This window comes from Protopterus annectens, chromosome 3.part1 (assembly GCF_019279795.1).
Source record: "Protopterus annectens isolate FY-2018-M chromosome 3.part1, PAN1.0, whole genome shotgun sequence".
Taxonomy (NCBI): domain Eukaryota; kingdom Metazoa; phylum Chordata; order Ceratodontiformes; family Protopteridae; genus Protopterus; species Protopterus annectens.
Window position 1 is genome coordinate 284,346,297 of NC_056732.1, and position 18,672 is coordinate 284,364,968.

The window sequence follows — 18,672 nt, forward strand, 5'->3', positions numbered from 1 at the left end:
ATCCATGTCTTTGTTCAGATCTGAAGTGACTCGTTATTGAAAGTTTGGCAATAGCCTTAGCTGCACCCTTTGGAACACCTTCTAGTTGTTAGTGGTATTCCTATAGAGAGTGGTCAGGAGAAAAAAGAAAACAGGAGTGAAATTAGTAGTACTAAGTGCAAAGTTATTCTAATTTCTGAAAGTAACCTTTTACTATTTTACGTTTTTATAGGTCAGGAAAATCAGCTTGTAGCACTGATTCCCTACAGTGATCAGAGGCTGAGGCCAAGACGAACGTAAGTATTTATAAAATATTGTAGCTTTTATACTGAAAACTTGCAGCTTGTGATATTGTGATTAGCTTGCTTAGCAGGTGGCTTGTTAATTTTATGAAGAAAAAATTTTAGGCAGTCTTTACTGACTCTAGTTAAGTGACATTATGTAAAGGCACACAGTAATGACATTTATGAATGTTTTGCAGAGAAGACTGTTTTTTCACTACACATTACTTGGGGATTATGTTCACCGAAGTATGTCATCTTCAAGCTATGTTTTAAACTGCATGGTGTCTCTTTGCGTGATGGTAATGCTACTTTTATACTTTGCCTCCGCAGACATCATTTGACACACGTTCTGTATAAAAGCACATAACATTGCACTGTTTATGGTTAAATGCCTAGAAATACTTGTCACATGGCTCCATTTTCCATTTACAAGTAGATTGGATAAGTATTATTAAAATTGCTTCATTTTGCTTTAAAATAGTTCTTAAAACTGGGTGAAGTAAGAGTTGATCTTACTTTGAGGGGTCTTTTGTAATAGGTGACATCCAGGATCTCCTTCTGAGAGGCCTCCTTTGGTACCATTTTTCAGAAGATCTGTATCATCTGCACATTTCCTGCAGGCATGTATAACGGCATCATTGAGCCAGGGCAGGAGGGACTGATCTCATGCTTCCCATTTTTTGTGTTTTGTTTTTTGTTTTGCCACTTCTGCAGTTTGAATCTCAGTCCTAACATGCTTCACTGGAGAATCTCAGTCTTAACATGCTTCACTGGAGAGACTTCCAGAGTCAGTGCCAAAAAAAATCAAGGCCTTCTAGTCAAATCTTGTGGTCCGTAGCCAGTAGATAACCAGCTGGGACTCTCACAGGCCATGTGGAAGAAGCACAACATAAACAAAAAAAAATCCAGCAAGAAGTTTCAGAACTTCAGTCTTTCTTAGAGTAAGTTGCAAGAAAAGCTTAAGATCTTCTGTAATGTCAGGTGGCTGGTATGGAGTGTATAGACAATTTATGGATCTGCAGGTGGTTGCATCTTGCAGTCTCAAATAGGAAGTAAAGAGTTGTGCTAAGGTAACAAATTAGAACAGGTAGTAGTCTTTTCTTCAGTTCAGCACTAAGTCCAGATCTTTAGTGATCTTTCAGACCTCAGTTGTCAGCCTCCCATTCAGTTACCGAGGGACTGAGCTCACAACAGTCACTGGATGATGACTGCAGGTGTAATGGGAGAGAGACCTTTATTCATGATAGTCACTTTAGGGAACAAGTCGCAGGGTAGTAGCACCTACATTTCTGCAATTGCGGGCATGTTTAGTTGGTTGTCTTGTAAATAGTGGTCTGTTGAGGGTCTGGGCCACTTGACCTGAAGATGAATTTTTGCTTGGGAGGTCTACGCCTTTACCTCATCCAGGGTCAGAGACTCGCTAAAGAAAGTACAGCAGACTACTGTAGACTGCTCTGTTTACTTGGCCTTCTGTCCTGATTACTCCAACAGAGGTACTTTCAGTGTATGACACAAAGTAGGACATGACTAAAGTGCCAGTGAGTACATTGAAAAATAATTTCAAAGGTACCTGTGGAGGCCCTGTCTTGTGGCAACTCACCCAACATGTTTCCATACTCTGTGGTTTCACATAATTAACTTTTTGTTCAGTCTGCACCTGAAGAGTGTGCAGGCTTTCTTCCAAGGTGTTGACACTTGGAGTCAGTTTCTCATCTCCTGTGAGTCTTCCTGACCAGGGTCATCATAGTGCTGTAAGGTCTCTTCCTGAGACTAATGTGGGTAAAGAATTTTTTCCTGCTGATATCATGGTTTGCTCTTCCTTTGGTGGAAACCCTTCTACTTTTGAAGTTCTGTGTGGGGATTTTCATCTCCCAATAAAAGGCTAAGGAAGAAGGGTGAAGAGATTTGGGTCATGCCACTAGCTTTCTTTAAGTTTTCTCTCCAGGATTCCATTTTCTTAGACTGGGGCACAGTGGTACAGGTCTTTTAGCTCCCACAGAAGCAGACATCATTTACAAGTATGTGGCTGAGTGGTATGCTGTGCTGTTCATTAAACCTAGGGGCAGATTCCTTGGAAACCTCTTTGACTAAGAACTTTCCATGCTTCTTCGTGAAACAGACTTTGTCTGTGGACAGAATCAGATAAATGGTTTTCACCCTCTGATTTGGGCCTCAGGGCAGCAAATTATTTGTTTCTTCCATCTCATTTGCAGGATCAGGCACTACAGAAGCTGCTAAACCTCCCACTTTCTAGGGACATGGAGTAGAAAAACGAGACTATGCAGATAGTGATGTATCTTTAGCTCTGCTGGTTTGGTGGCCATCCTAATAGTTATTGATATGTGTTTTCAGCTGATGTAACTGTTGCTTTTCATCATTTCAATATGAATGTCACTAATCCATTCTACTTGCACTGTTAGAAAATTTTATAAGGTCTTTGAGAAGCTCCGTAAGAGGTGAAGGGCATTGTGTATAGATGGCGTGGATGTGCATCTAAGCAGCTCCCTCTCACCAAGGTCTTCCTTCACTAGGCCAGCTTAGCCTACAAAAAGGAATACACTTCTTTTTAGGAAGAGGAATCAGCCCAAGGCATAGATTTTTCAGAGAGTACTATATCACTATTTTTACATAGTCCTAACTGCCTGTGAAATGCTGATGAGTTTATCCAGATTTAAGGGTCATTACCAAAAGCAAGTGAGTGTTTCATATAGTAACAGGAGACTACAGCTTGTGAGACCTTAGTAAGTTTTGGTAATTATAATTATTATTCTGTCCTTTACCTGTCTACACTTTAGTGTAGTACTTTTTACCACGGTAGGTAAAATTTTTCCTGTCGTCCCTTTATAACAGAAAAAAAAAGTTTGTATTACTTAACCTTTCTCTTTATTTGTAGTTTCTACCATAATGATGAAGAAAGGTCCTTCTGGGTTTAACAAAAATGTGTCAAGTGTTGCACAAGCTACCGCTATCAGATGCCCACACATTATGCTTTTATTGCCTAGAGCTTCAGCATTTAAAAGGAGGATTGCTCTATATGCCATGGTTTCAACCCTAGAGATATAGTCAAAAGAAAAAAACAAGCTGATACTGAAAGGTTTTTTACTATCTTCCTTTGGAGAGGCTGTATCTGGAGCTCAGTCCCTTAAAGGTAAATCTAAAGAGATGAAGCTTTTGTCTCCGAAGCCTTCCACTTCATCCATCTGTGGTTCGGAGCCATCTAAGAAAGGACGTAAATTGGATCTGAGATGGTTCCAGAGTTCTTCACCCTCAGATCCGAGGAAGGAAAAAGACACTGATCTGAGTATCTCGGATCTGACAAAAAAACAATCCGATCAGACTGCCTCAAGTTATCCCCAGGACCAAATACTATTGTACCTGTGCCTTCCATGGTACCTTCATGCTTTTTGGAACGGCGCCGCTCCAAGTCTCCTTTCCTTGCCTCAACTCATTCATCCAGAACTTTGATGGAAGAAGATATGGAAAGAATGATGTGGAAGTTCATCTCTGTGCAAATTCAAATGGGTGTCTTGCCGACTGTTACTCCCTTGGGTCAGGAGTGCCATCCATCAACGGCATCCACATTGCAGCCGCCTCCTCTGATTCCGTCAGTGGTTTCAGAGTCTCTAGATGTGAGCCTTTTGGGTCCTTCTGGCTTGGATCCAAAGATAGCTTTATCTTTGGATCTGTAGCTTACTCCGAGTGCTCCAGTTCAGATTTCATCCGATCTGGATGACACTCAAAGCCAAGGCCTCCCTGTTGGATCTGAGGTGTTGGAGTCTACTTCAAAGGTGAGGTACCAGTCCAACACAGCTGCAGGTAAAAATCCACAAAACTTTAATAAAAACAAAAAGTAAAAGAGTAAGTGCTTTCATGGTATATTCCTACCACTTCTGAATACTAAAGAACACCAGAGTCATTTAAATAGCACATCAATAAAACAATCAGCACATCAATTAAGCATTCAGTGGTTAAAGCGCCAGTACCTAAAAACACAAACCTATATACCAGTGTCAATATTTCCAGGGTCTGGCTTTCAAAAAAGGTTTGAGAGAGACTACCTTGGGGTTGGGAGGGTGGCCTAATGGTTAAGGTGTTTGCTTACAAACACAAGGTACAAGGTTTGAATCTCACAGGGGATAATTGGCTAGGTTTAAAATGGCTCGCAAGGGCAGTTAGCCTAGTACTAATCTATGAATCTATGAATCTACCTCATTTAAACCAGGTGCTTTATAAAGATAGAATCCACTTCTGTATAGCGGATTCAGTCCAGTTCCTAATGTCCCCCCCTCGTAAACACTCTGAAATTATCTCAAGCACTATGAATCTAAAATGATGATCTGTCCCATAATTAATGGCATGCTTAGCTAGAGCATTAGTTTCTTTTCTATATTTGATGTCTCTTTGATGTTCTAAACTTTTATGTTTTAGCTGTCTATTGCTTATCCCAACATAAAAAGAATGACATTTAATACAATAATCTAAGTAAACTATATTAGATGTCCTGCAATCAACAAAAAAAATTGTCTCCAATTTAAAATTCATACCACGATGTACATATTTGCAACCCATATGAATGAACTTGCATGCTGTACAGTTTCTACACTAAAAAGTTCCTTTCCTATCTGATATCCTCTCCTTGTTACAGAGAGAGGTATTATAGCATGAGTGTTTTCAGTGACTTGTTCTTAAAAGAAAAATGCGGAACTGTATCTATAACATCTTTTAATTCATCCATGGTGCCAAGTATAGCCCAATTCCTCTTAATAATGTCATAAACACCCTGTTCATTTGAAGAGTATGTTAGAAGAAATCTGATCACCTCTGTGACGCCCGTGCCCTGGCCCAGCAATCAGGGAGACTCAATCCTCACCACTAACACCTGAGAGGGCGTCTCATATATGAGGAAAGGATAACAAATTCACAAAGTAAAGTGCAATTTCCCTTAAGAGTACACAGAGATCACAGTCAGTCCAGGGCTGGTCGCTCCCTTGCTCTCCAGGTCGCCAATAAGACTCCCCATTGGCACAGCTATAGGGTCCAGATCTCAGCCTAATGGGCAAGCTAAAACCTCTAGCACCCTCTTTGTCCAACCAGTGCTTCGTGTCCCTGCCCAAGTAGCTGACACACACACACACACACACACACACTCATGCACTTTGAGAAGAGTTTATACAACCACACAGACACTCTTGGGGAAGGCTGGCACAGTTTCTCCAGCTGTGCCCCTTTCTTCCAGACTATATGGTAGTTCCACTTGCCACCACCCACTAATACTTATCAGATACTCAAAGGCCCTTAAAAGGGTGTCCAATTATTACTGTGCAATATTATTATCCAATTGGTAGTTATGACTAAACAGTCAAAGCTTATTTAGAGAGACTTGAACTGTAAACTCTGTACATATGCAATGTACTCTAGGGCTTAAATTATCTCTATACGAAACAGCCACAGTTGAAATGTTTTAAAATATTTAATAATAAATAATTAAAACCATAATACAATACTTTCTACTACACAGTGCTAGTCAAGAGTTTAGAGATCACACAGAAATACTTAAAACAACTTAGTAGTGCAGTTCTGACATCAAAGAAAAACACTTGCTCTAATCCTTTTAGTTTCTAGCTATTTCTCAAAGAAAACACAAGTCTAAGATAGCTTACATATGAGCAATACAGTGCTGTGAGTTGGATGATTCAGACAAAAATGCTTAATGCCTTCTGATTCTCTCTGTTTAAATTGTTATTGCAGTCCTTGTTCCCATTACATCATTTCTTTTTACACTTTCTGGTGTTCCCAGGCTAACAGATACTACATAATTGTTATCTTGCACCTGCAGTAAGCTACATCAGTAAAAGTCATTCTGCATGTAAACTCTATTAATTATTCCTTAAGTTAAAACAATAGGCAGGAAGCCTTCATCTAGACCAGCTGGAGCCGAATTGTAAACATCAAAAACAGTCCTGAAATAATTTCAATTTCAAAAGGACAGGCAAGAAATGCTTGACTTAGCTTTCTTTACAGCAGAGGGCAATGTTGCTACATTGTTTTGAGTTCAGCATTTCACAGCATATTCTTTCATTTAAGAAAACAAGCCTGTAATTCAGCATTCATATTTACAAATGACAGAATTATGTATAAAATCCTATCTGGCTAGGCTGGCAGGCTTCACACCCAACCCCCCCCCCCCGGAGAACTCAAGCTAATTTTTCAAGTGACCCTTGAGAAACGCTGCTTGAGAGGGTCAGGTCTGTCTGAGTATACCTACCCCATTCCCTGTCTTGAGAGCCCATTTGCATTGACATTGCTACTCCCACTGCGGTGCTGCACTGACATATATGATTGCAACCCCAGGCTCCATCTTACCAACTTGGCATTTTGCTGGCTGGCTCTTTTTAACCATGTTAAGTAGTTGTGATCTGCAATAACAGTGAATTTCCTTCCATACAGATAAAGCTGAAGTTTCTGCAGTGCCCACACTATGGCTAGACATTCCTTTTCTACAGCTGCATAGCATTCCTCCCTGGGTTGGAGCCTACAGCTGAGATAAACCACTGGGTGGTGTTCCCCCTCTGAAGAAATCTGGCTAAGTACAGCCCCCACCCCATGGTTTGAAGCATCCACCTGCACAACAAATTATTTGCTGTAATCTGAACTGGATAACACAGGGGGTTCTCCCAAAACTTATTTAAGCTTCTGGAATGCCTGCTCGGGTCCACACTATCTTATCTGGCCTGTTCTTCCTTGTCAGTTCTGTGAGGGGAGCAGCTATGGTAGTATAACTGGGGACGAACTTTTTGTACTACCCTGCTGTCCCTAAAAATGCCCTCACCTGCTTTTTAGTAAGAGGTGCAGGCCATGCCTGAATGGCTTCCACTTTGGCAGATTCTGGCCTTATCTTACCACTCCCCACTCTGTGTCCTAGGTAGGAGACCTCCGACATACCCACCTGACATTTGCTTGGCTTAATGGTTAACCCTGCCCTCTGTAGTCTGCCCAGCACCTCCCTGACATGCTGAAGGTGCTCTGGCCAGGAATGGCTGTAGATGGCAATATCTTCTAGGTAAGCAAGGACAAACCCTCCTGCTAGGATATTATCTACCAGCCTCTGGAAAGTCGCTGGGGCATTCTTCATCCCAAAGGGCATCTTTGTGAACTCCTACAAGCCAAAAGGAGTCACAAAGGCTGACTTCTCTTTAGCACTGGAAGTCAAGGGCACCTGCCAGTAAACCTTGGTAAGATCAATGGTTGTAAGATACTTAGCCCCACCAAGCTGCTCTAGTGCCTCATCTCTCTTAGGCATGGGGTAAGCATCTGACTCTGTGTGACTATTTAATTTCCTGTAGGCCACACAGAACCTGGTGCTGCCATCCTTCTTTGGCATCAGCACCACTGGGGAGGCCCAGGGACTGTTGGACTCTTATCACCCCCTAGGTCCAACATCTCCTGTACCTCCTCCCTCAGAGTCTGTTTGACTCTCTCAGGCACTCTATAAGGGACCTGCCTAATTGGCTTTGGGGTCCTGTATCCACTTGGTGCTGCACCAGGTGGGTGCACCCTGGTTTCCCAGTGAACATGTCCCCAAATTCCTGCAACACTGCTAGGATTTCTCGAACCTGGGTAGGAGATAGCTGCTGGGACATTGCTACCCCTTCCACTGAGGTGTCAGCCTAAGCCTCACTGAGGCGATCAGTTCCCAGATCTCCCTCAGACTCCTCCTGCAATCCACTGCAAATGCTCAGCACAAGGGCCTCCCTATCATGGTAAGGTTTCATCATGTTAACATGGTACAATTTGTGCCCCTGCCTTCTGCCTAGCAGTTCCACCATGTAGTTAACATCACTTACCTTTCTTACCACTTTGTAGGGACCCTCCCAAGCTGCTTGCAGCTTGTTGTGTCTAACAGGAATGAGAACCATTACCTGCTGCCCCACAGCATACTATCTAGCTCGAGCATTCCTGTCATACCACACTTTTTCTATTGTTGGGCTTCTGCCAGGTACTCCTGGGCCAAGCCCATGAGTTCCCTGAGCCTTTTCCTGAGGTTTAGGATGTATTCCACAACAGATTCTCTGTGAGACTTGCACTCACCTTCCCACTCATCTCAAATTAAATCTAGAGGTCTTCTCACCCTATGCCCATACAGCAACTCAAAGGGTGAAAAACCTGTGGATTCCTGGGGAGCTTCTCTGTAAGCAAACAACAGATGGGGCAAATATTTGTCCCACTCCCTCTTAAACTGATCTTCAAATGCCTGTAGCATGGACTTGATTGTAGAGTTTAACCTCTCAACCAAACTATTAGTCTGGGGATGGTAGGGGGTGGTCCTCATGTGCTTCACCGTACAGGACTTCCACAGACAAGCCGGCAGATCTGACATGAAATTGGCACCTCTGTCAGTCAGAATTTCTTTTGGGAAACCTACCCTGCTGAAAATCTTTAAGAAAGCATTTGCCAACTTCTCTGCCTCAATTGAGGACAAAGCCACTGCCTCAGGGTATTGTGTAGCATAATCCACTACCACTAGGATATACTTTTTCCCTGTGGAACTTGGGGTACTCAGAGGTCCCACAATATCCGTAGCTACCCTCTGAAATGGCTCCTCAATCACAGGCAAAGGCATCAAAGGAGCTCTCACCATGTCTCCTGCCTTGCCTACCTTTTGGCAATGCTCACAGGTCCTGCACTACCCTGTTACATCTCTGGAAATCCAGGCCAATAGAAGTTGTGCATAATATGCTTCTTTGTATGTTTTATGCCCATGTGACCTGCAAAGGGAATGTCATGTGATGTGGCTAGAAGCGCCAGACAGTACGCTGTAAGCACTACCAACTGCTGTACTCTCTCATTTTCTAGCCCTCCCTCAGGGGTCCACTCTCTGTATAGTAATTATTTGTCCCAGTATACAGATCCCCCTTTCTTTGAGAATCAGGTGCCTCCCTAGCTACTTGCCTCAGGCCTTGCAGTGTAGTGTTTGAGAGCTGAGCCTGTCTCAACTCTCTCCTTGTAACCCTTCCCATCTCCCTGGCATCCTCTGACAGTGGTGCCTCACTGTCAGTCTGGGTACTACTACTCACCTCTACCTTTGCAAGGGACCATCAGTACCCACAAGCAGCTGTAGCTCACTTTCAGTCTCACTGCGACAGAGTAGCTCTGTCCCTGAAGTAACCACCTCACCAGTCCTGGCTGCAAGTATACAGTCTGTCTGGGTCTCCTCCAGGCTACCAGACCCACATGCTTGTCTCCTAGCCTGACCGCGAGTAACTGCATAAGCACATGGTACTGCTTCATCCAAATCCTTCCCTATCAGGACATCTGCAAGATGGTAGTACGGTGCCCCTGTTGTGTCAATACAACCTACTATTGGAATTTTGTCTTTCCCACTTACTGGCTCCTGCACCTTTTGTTCCCCACCTTGCCTCTGTGGACACCTGTATGCCACATGGCTCCACTGGTTGCATTCAAAACATTTAACCCTAGCTCCAGGATGTGTACCTGGATTAGTGGCTTCCCTGCTACTGGCAGATTCTGTTGGGGAAGTCTGTGCTGCCCGCCATGGGTTCCTTTAGACCCAGGAACAGTACTGGGGGTCCCCTTCCTGTGCAGGGCTGCCCTGCTTGCCAGGTATAGGTCTCCCTTCTTCCCCAACTCATCCGAAGTAGCACATTGTCTATCAGCTAACCAGATCTTCATGTCCTCAGGCAAAGTGCTAAGGGCTTGTTCCCTCACCAAAAGATCTGCCAGCCCTTTAAAAGTGGTGACCTGACATCCACTCACCCACCTATGGAAATAAGTGCTCATTTCAGCAACATATTCACACACTTTCATCTGCCTTGCATCTATGCTCACAAATCTTTTTCCTATGTTTCAGGTGTTAGCTTAAAAAACTCTAATAGACAATTTTTTATGGCAGTATAGTCAAAACATGCAACGTCAGACATTTTAGATAATACAGTTACAGCTTTGCCATGGGGGTCGGGAACCGTACCCAGAGCCCTTGGTCAACTTCATACTGTTTACATACCCTCTCAAACATATGAATGAAACTATCAAAATTATCCCCCTCTTTAAACTGCGGAATACATTTACTGAACTTTTGTGCTTCTGGGGACCAGTTACTCCCTTCCCCATTACCTCCATGACAATGACTAAGAGTCAGCATCTCCTTCTTATGCTGCCTCTGCCTCCCTTTTTCCTCAGCTTCTAGGCATAGCAATTTTTCATTCTCCTCACTCTGTAGACGCCTCAGTCTTTCAGCTGCTTCTAATTCCACACGCCTGACCTCCAACTCAAGTCTCTTTATCTCCAGCTGGATATTTCAATCCACTGCAGAAAGGTTGAGCTGTCCATTCTCCGAGAATATGATATCTCCACTGCCAGTCTGATTGTCCTCCTGGTTGCTGTTTTCTGATTCAGCTGTAACCAAGGCTGCAGTCAGGTCTACCTTAGTCAGGTTTCAAGTCACCAGTCCCCTAAGCCTGGCACATATCCGCCAGCAGGCTCCTTGTCAGCTTTCCGTACTCCTCTGCTGACATGCTGCCTGCTCACCCTGACTAACTTAAGCTAACAAAAGAAATAAAACAATTGTGATCTGAACTGCATGGCTGATTTAGACTACAAAACACCTTCAAAGGTCACTGTACACAAGCTACAAGATTTCACTCTACCCACACCACAACAAGCCAGTTAGTATTTGCCAACTAATTAGTATGTGATGTGGATATCCCTCCGCTGCCAAACAATTAATATGTGACACCCGTGCCCTGGCCCAGCAATCAAGGAGCCTCAATCCTCACCACTAACACCAGAGAAGGCATTGCATATATGAGGAAAGGATAACAAATACACACAATAAAGTGCAATTTCCCTTAAGAGCACACAGAGATCACAGTCAGTCCGGGGCTGGTCGCTCCCTTGCTCTCCAGGTGCCCAATAAGAATCCCCACTGGCACAGCTATAGGGTCCAGATCTCAGCCTAGTGGGCAAACTAAAACCTCTAGCACCCTCTCTGTCCAGCCAGTGCTTCTTGTCCCTGCCCAAGTAGCTGACACACACACACACACACACTCATGCACTCTGAGAAGAGTTTATACAACCACACAGACACTCTTGGGGAAGGCTGACACAGTTTCTCCAGCTGTGCCCCTTTCTCCCAGACTATATGGTAGTTCCACTTGCCACCACCCACTAATACTTATCAGGTACTCAAAGGCCCTTAAAATTGTGTCCAATTATTACTGTGTAATATTATTATCCATTTGGTAGTTGTGACTAAACAGTCAAGACTTATTTAGAGGAATTGGACAGTAAACTCTATAAATATGCAATATACTCTAGAGCTTAAATTATCTCAACACAAAACAGCCACAGTTGCAAGGTTTTAAAATATTTAATAATAAATAATTAAAATCACAAGACAATACTTTCTACTACACAGTGCTAGTCAAGAGTTCAGAGATCACACACAAATACTTCAAATAACTCAGTAGTACAGTTCTGATATCAAAGAAAACAGTGTAATATTTCTAGTTTCAAGCTATTTCTAAAAGAAAACACAAGTCTAAGATAACTTAAATATGAGCAAGACAGTTCTGCCAGTTGGATGATCAAGATAAAAATGCTTAATGCCTTCTGATTCTCTCTGTTTAAGTTGCTATTGCAGTCCTTGTTCCCATTACATCATTTTTTTTACACTTTCCTGGTGTTCCCAGGCTAACAGATACTACATAATTGTTATCTTGCACCTGCAGTAAACTACATCAGTAAAAGACATTCCACATGTAAACTCTAGTAATTATTCTTTAAGTTAAAACAAGAGGCAGGAAGCCTTCATCTAGCCTGGCCGGAGCCGAATTGTAAACATCAAAGACGGTCATGAAATAATTTCAAAGGACAGACAAGAAATGTTTGATTTAGCTGTCGTTACAGCAGAGGGCAATATTGCTACATTGTTTTGAGTTCACCATTTCACAGCACTTTCTTTCATTTAAGAAAACAAGCCTGTAATTCAACATTCATATTTACAAATGACAAGAATTTTGTATCAAATCCTATCTGGCTAAGCTGGCAGCCTCCTCAACCTCTTGACTATCTTTAACCTCAGTGGTTCCGGTAATAGCTCTGCCTGCATAATAGGGTCTACATTTACCCTCTCTCTCTAAAGCTTCTTTAATACACTCATTGAGATCTGCTTCTTTATACCCTCTGTTGAGAACCTCCATTTTCAGGGACTGTAATGCTGCTACCAGTAGCTCTTCATCATTATAAAGTCTCATAGTTCTATATACTTGCCTCTTAATCACATTTCTAGTGACATGTCTCAGATGTGTACTGCTTCTATGCAACAGGTTATTTTTCCTAGTAGGTTTCCTATAAATAATTGTGACCATATGTGTTAGCTCTGCTTTCTTGACCTTGACGTCAAGAAATTCAGTTTCATCACATGAAAATTTAAACATAAACCTTAAAAAAAGTTGATTGTTGCAAGTCATCTATAGAATCCACTATTAAAACTCAAAGCAGCTAGAATATAACACATAAAAACAGTCTTGAAATGACCAGTAGATGGCGTCAATCCCTAACAAATAATCATTTATGCTTCTTTTAATGTTGTGGAGTAAATTTGAATAAATGCATCTAACTTGTATAAATATATATATAAAACTATTGAATAACACTAATCCTAATATGTTTTTAAAGAGTTTAAAGAGATATAAAATATACTTTTTTAACAGATTTGTTCATAATAAAATGAATGTATGTTTTTAAACATAACATATTAATGAGATTTTTAGACAAGGGAAACTTGATTTGTTCATTTTTAAAAACAATTGTGAACTATGATTGGATAGAGACTAATTTAATGTGTATATAAGGAAAGGAAATGATTACAAAGGTTGTTTTATCTGATGAAGTCTATTACTGGACGAAAACGCAGATTTTTTAAATAAAGCGTTCATATTGGAACTTCTTGTTCACTTCTCCTTTTGGCTTCTACTACTATTATTTCATCTATAGAATCTACCAGACAATCTGCTGTCCCTTTCCATAGCAGAAAGACATCATCCACAAATCTAGAATACCACAAAATATGATCAGAAAAGCCATCAGCTTTTAGTAGTACATCCCTCTCCCATTGTAGTAGTACCAGATTGGCATAGTTGTTGGCACAAGCTTTGCCCATAGCTACGCCAACCTTCTGTGCAAAAAATTGTTCTTCAAATAGGAACATATTGTTCTCTAATACAAGTTCTAATAGTGCACACAGTAATTCAGTTTTAGCAGTGGAAAAACAGCATTTGGTATTCATAAACTTCCTGACATTTTCTATGCTCCATTGATTAGGAATCACTGTAAAGGCAGTGTCCATTGTCACTAGGAGATATTCAGTATCCAGGTTGGAAGTAGCCACATACAACTTCTGTGAAAGCGCTTACTCTCTTACTTTTTGTTTTTAGTAACGTTTTGTGGATTTTACCTACAGCTGTGTCGGACTGGTACTTATTATTGTCTCTACTTGGTCCCTTTTGAAAGTACCATTTCTTATTCTCTCCTAGACTCTACTGCGTTTTCTACTTCAAAGTTGTTGGAGCTGTCTCTACCCCTCCGAGCCTCAGCACTAGATAGCTCGGCTCTGGTTTCCTTCTTGGTGAGATTGCCTTTGGAATGTTGAAGGACAGCAATCCTGAAGTTTACCTTCTCGGTGCCGAGGTCGTCTTTCTCTCAAGGGCAGTCAACCTTTGACATGGTGAAGAGAATATTCTCTGCTCCATCAGGATGGATGGATATAATCCCCTCAGATCCTCCACCACACTGATCCCTCTGCGCTTAGAGCATCATCATTCATTGCCACAGGGACAGCCAGTACGAGACCTCCAGGCTTCCAAGCAGGGTATTACAATTTCCTCCTATACCTCCCCGGAACACCCCATCGAGGAGGTACCTAAGAAGAAGAAATGCAAGAAGAAGCACTTAAACTCTCCACAGGAGTTGGTCATGGAGGATGTGGACTTCAGTGAAGGTGAAGGGTCCCCACAATCACTTCCAGAAGACATCTCATTTGACGACATCTTTGAGATCCTAAAACAGAGAGGTGGTTAGACCCTCAGCAACCCTTCATTTGAGGAGTCGGTACCTCCTGGGTTACTCTACTTGTGGATGAGCTCACTGATTTGGTCTCTTGGTGGGCGTGGAAGGAACCTGACAAAGTTGAACCCATACTCAGAAGACTGGACAAGATTGTGGCACCACCTTCAGGGAAAGGGTTTTGAGCTAAAGGGGTGCCCATTGATCCCATAGTTGAGGCAGCAGCCACCAAAAAGGAACTTGAACAGAGTTACACTGTTTATCCCCCTAACAGGGTGTGTAGGGCAGTGGACAGGTTTGGAAAGCATGTCTATGCTTCAGTCACCCTCGTTTTAAGGTTGCTGAATTATTTGGCACATTTTACTAGGTTACAGAGAGATTTGATTAAAGAACTTTAAAATACCCTCTCAGGATCTGTTTCTGCAAATGTCCAAGCATCTGTGACTTCTCACTTGGATATACCCTGCAATCTGTTTCAAATTAATCCATGAGGCTTATTTCGCATGTAGCCGAAGGAACCTCAGGGCCAGTGGGTTCAGGCATTTCCATCAGGAGTCATGCCTGGATGCGGCTATGTTATTCTTTGGAGCCCTTCAGGTCATCATTTGTCAATGCTCCATTTGATGGCACTTTTCCTTGTTTGACCTCCCAGTAAAAGAAACTTTATCAAGGTGTCAGAAGGATGGAAAGACCATCTCTGCACTGGACACATGTTTTTCGGCCCCTCTTTGATGTGGCTCAGGAAAGCCCAGGGTCCTTTCCAGAAATTACATGGAGGAACTTCCCCCAGGGCAGAGGGCTGGACTCCAATGGTTATTGCTGCCCCTGCAGCAGAGGAGGTGCACAAAACCAGGGGTCCAGTGATTTTTGGACAGACCCTACCAGTGCTCATGAAAGGAGGCCCGATTCCCCTCCTCTGGCGACAGTCAGAGGTTGATTATCCCTGCACCAGAGAGCCTGGCTAGACATAGCAGATGATACTTGGGTGCAGAGCATTATTTCCAGAGGTTGTATAATACCCTTTTCCCTTCCAACTCCAATATCAAGAATAATCCCCAATTTTCCACCAGTCAGAGGGAAGAAGCAGCAATACAAATACAAAAGCTACTAGAAAGAGTCAGTCATGAGGTCCCACCAGATCAGAAAGAATCTGGAACTTACTCAGGGTTCTTTTTAGTGCCAAAGTAAACGGGAGACTGGAGACCAATTTTGGATCTCAGCAACTTGAACAAATCTGTTCAACATACCAGGTTTCGGATGGCCACTGATCAGTCCATTCTCCCTTTTCTGGACAAGGATGACTGGATGTGCCTGCATGTGCTCATAGTACACATCCTGAAGGGCTATCGCACAACAGACTCTCCAAAAAGTACGTATGCTGCCACCTGGGAGCCAGTTACTACCAGTTCAGACTTCTGCCCTTTGGTTTCACCACAGCCCCCAGGGGGTTCACCAAATGCATGGCAGTAATATCAGCTCACTTGAGACTACAGAAATTCTGTGTGTTTCCATATGTAGATGACCTGACCAGGCATATATTAATAAGGGCAAGAAATCAGGTTCTCCAAACTTGTTCGAATCTGGGAATAGTCATAAACTATGACAAGTCTCAACTGGAACCAACTCAGAGTTTGGAATACATTGGAGCAGTTTTCAACATAAAGTCAAGTGTGACTTCACTGCCTCCCTCAAGAATACAATCTATATGTAGATTCTACGGTCAATCTATGTCTAGAATCTATGGTCATTCAAGCATTAGAATTAATGTCAGTGGCAATAACCCTAGTATCTTTAGCCAGGTTTTATACAAGGATTCTCCAGTGGATGCTATCAACTCAGTGGTTGATACTTTGCCAATCCATGTCAACCCAAATATTGACCACTTGGACAGGCAAAAGAGATCGCAGGTGGTGGATTCAATCAGATTAGGTTCTACAAGGCTGTCCATTCATCCTCCCTCAGCCCAAGGCTATAGTGACCACGGATGCCTCCCACTTGGAGTGGGGGGGGGCATTTTCTGGGGAAAACATTCTAAGACACTTGGTCTTCCAAAGAGGCCAACTTGCATATCGGTGTCCTAGAGATGAGGGCAGTGCTTTTAGCGTTGCAAGCCTTCCAAGATGCTCTCCCTTTGGGGATGTTTGCAGTTCAGATGGACAATATGTCAGTAGTTTGGTACATCAGTAAACAGGGAGGGACCAGGTCATACCCCTTGAGTTGAGAAGTGCTCGGAGTGTGGCAATGGGCGATCTCATCCAATTGCTTTCTCATAGCAACGAGCATTCCAGTGAAGTCCAGTATGGTAACAAACAAACGGAGCACGTCCATTCTTCTACCTCGAGTGGTCTATCAACAAGAATGTGACAGAAATTATTTTTCGTTAATGGGGCCAGTCTTGCTGTGATCTTTTTGCTTCCCCTAAACAATAAATACAGCAGCTACTTTGCCCTAATCCCCCAACAGGAGGAGTCACCGAGGGATTCTCTACTTCACGATTGCCCCCCCTCCCCCCCCAGGTCTACTTTATGCCTAGCTACCAATCCCATTAATTCCAAAATTTCTACAGAAGGCTGTCAAGTTGAAGACCAAAGTCATCCTCATTGCACCTTACTGGCTTCAACAGATTTGGTTTCCCTTCCTTTGGCCTGACTTACTTTGCCAACCTTGGATTCTGGATTCTACTCCAGACGTCCTATCTCATCCGACCAGCATGATCCATCCCGACATATCAAATGTCAGGCTGACAGCCTGGTTTCTCCAATTCCTTTAATAGCCAGACAACCGATGCTGTCTTTCCCTGTCCAACATATACTTTATCTTCTCATAAGCATTCAACACGAAAACTCTATGCAAGTAAATGGAAAAAATGCGTTAACTGGTCTCAACAAAATCATGTTGAACTTTTTTCAGCTCTGGTACATAACATACTTGAGTTTTTAGCCCTACATTTTAAAGAAGGGCTAGTTGTTCCAGCATTAAAGTTTAGTTAGCAGCGATTTCAAACTTTCACATTGTATTTGAAGGTTCTTCAGTAACCTCTCATAAGTTGTGCAGAGCTTTCTTGCAAGGCACTCTCCTTTTGAGACCTCCATTTAAGGACCCTACTCCCCCACGGGATCTCGGTCTGGTACTGCAGTCACTAATACATCCCCCCTTTGAACCATTAGCTAAATGTAACCTTAAATATCTTACTTGGAAAACTGTTTTTGTAGTAGCCATTATCTCTGTCAGATGAATTTCAGAGACGCAAGCATCGTCTTTGAAACCTTCATACTTGATCTTTCACAAGGATAGAGTGATGCAACAAACAGATGCCTCCTTTCTTCCCAAGGTGATCTCAGAATGTAATATCAAACAATCCATTAATTTGCCAGTATTCTTTTCTAATTTTGCAAGTAAGGGCGAATACGTGTTATACTTATTGGATGTTCACAGACAGTTATGTTTTTACCTGCATAGAACAAACGACATCAGAAAAACAGACCAGTTGTTTGTTTGCTTTGCAGAATTGAAATTGGGAATACCAGTTGGCAAAGTAACTTTAGCCAGATGGCTGATTATTTCGTTTATTTACAACAAAGTGGGTGTTACCTTACTACAGTCGGTACAGTCTCATTCAACTAGGTCTATGGCAACTTCTTCAGTTTTCTTATCTAGAGCATCCATGGATGACATATGTGCAGCAGCAACTTGGGCTATCCCCCCATACTTTTATTACTCCTTACAAATCAGATCTGGTCTCCATGGATAGAGCTTTGTTTGGTTCAGCTGTGCTCAAGAATATCCCTCATTAGAGTCCGCTCTGGATTTATAGGTAGCTGGGGACAATGTCCCATCAGTTGAGGATAGAATGAAATTGACAACATCAGATAAAGAAGTTATGCACTTAACATAAATGTTCCATCTGTGTTGTCCATTTTCATTCTTCCTCAGCTTCCTACTCACCAACCCCAATCCGGAACATCATTATCCCTTATACTGAGCTCCAGATTAAACATTTAGTCTCCGGTAAAAAGTCAGCGAACAAGATCTGATATAACTTAAGGTTGGTGCATTATGGGTATGTTATGGTAAGTACATAACTTCTTTTTATGAAAATTAACTTATGGAAACTTAAGTCAGTGAAGCTTAATTTAGTCAAACCAGAGTAAGGACTTCCTTGTCTTTACCAGAGGAAGAGAAAAGCACATGCATAGACACTGTATGTTCAAAAGTTTGGTACAGCTGCAAGGAATGTGTAGCTGCACTTTTTAGAAGAGATTGTTAGGGCAGCAGACTTGCTAAACCAGCTAGTAACACCATGTAGCATAGTTTCTAGACACATTGC

The 18,672-nt window shown here is 42.4% G+C and overlaps 1 protein-coding gene across 1 annotated transcript in view; it reads left to right on the forward strand.

The window, feature by feature from the left end:
- Positions 1 to 18,672, forward strand: part of TMEM106B (transmembrane protein 106B) — a 913,836-nt gene that overhangs the window by 278,993 nt on the left and 616,171 nt on the right. The window contains exon 3 of the mRNA XM_044066752.1: positions 212 to 275. Within this exon, the coding sequence (XP_043922687.1) occupies positions 212 to 275 (64 nt within the window). The remainder of the gene's footprint in view (positions 1 to 211; positions 276 to 18,672) is intronic.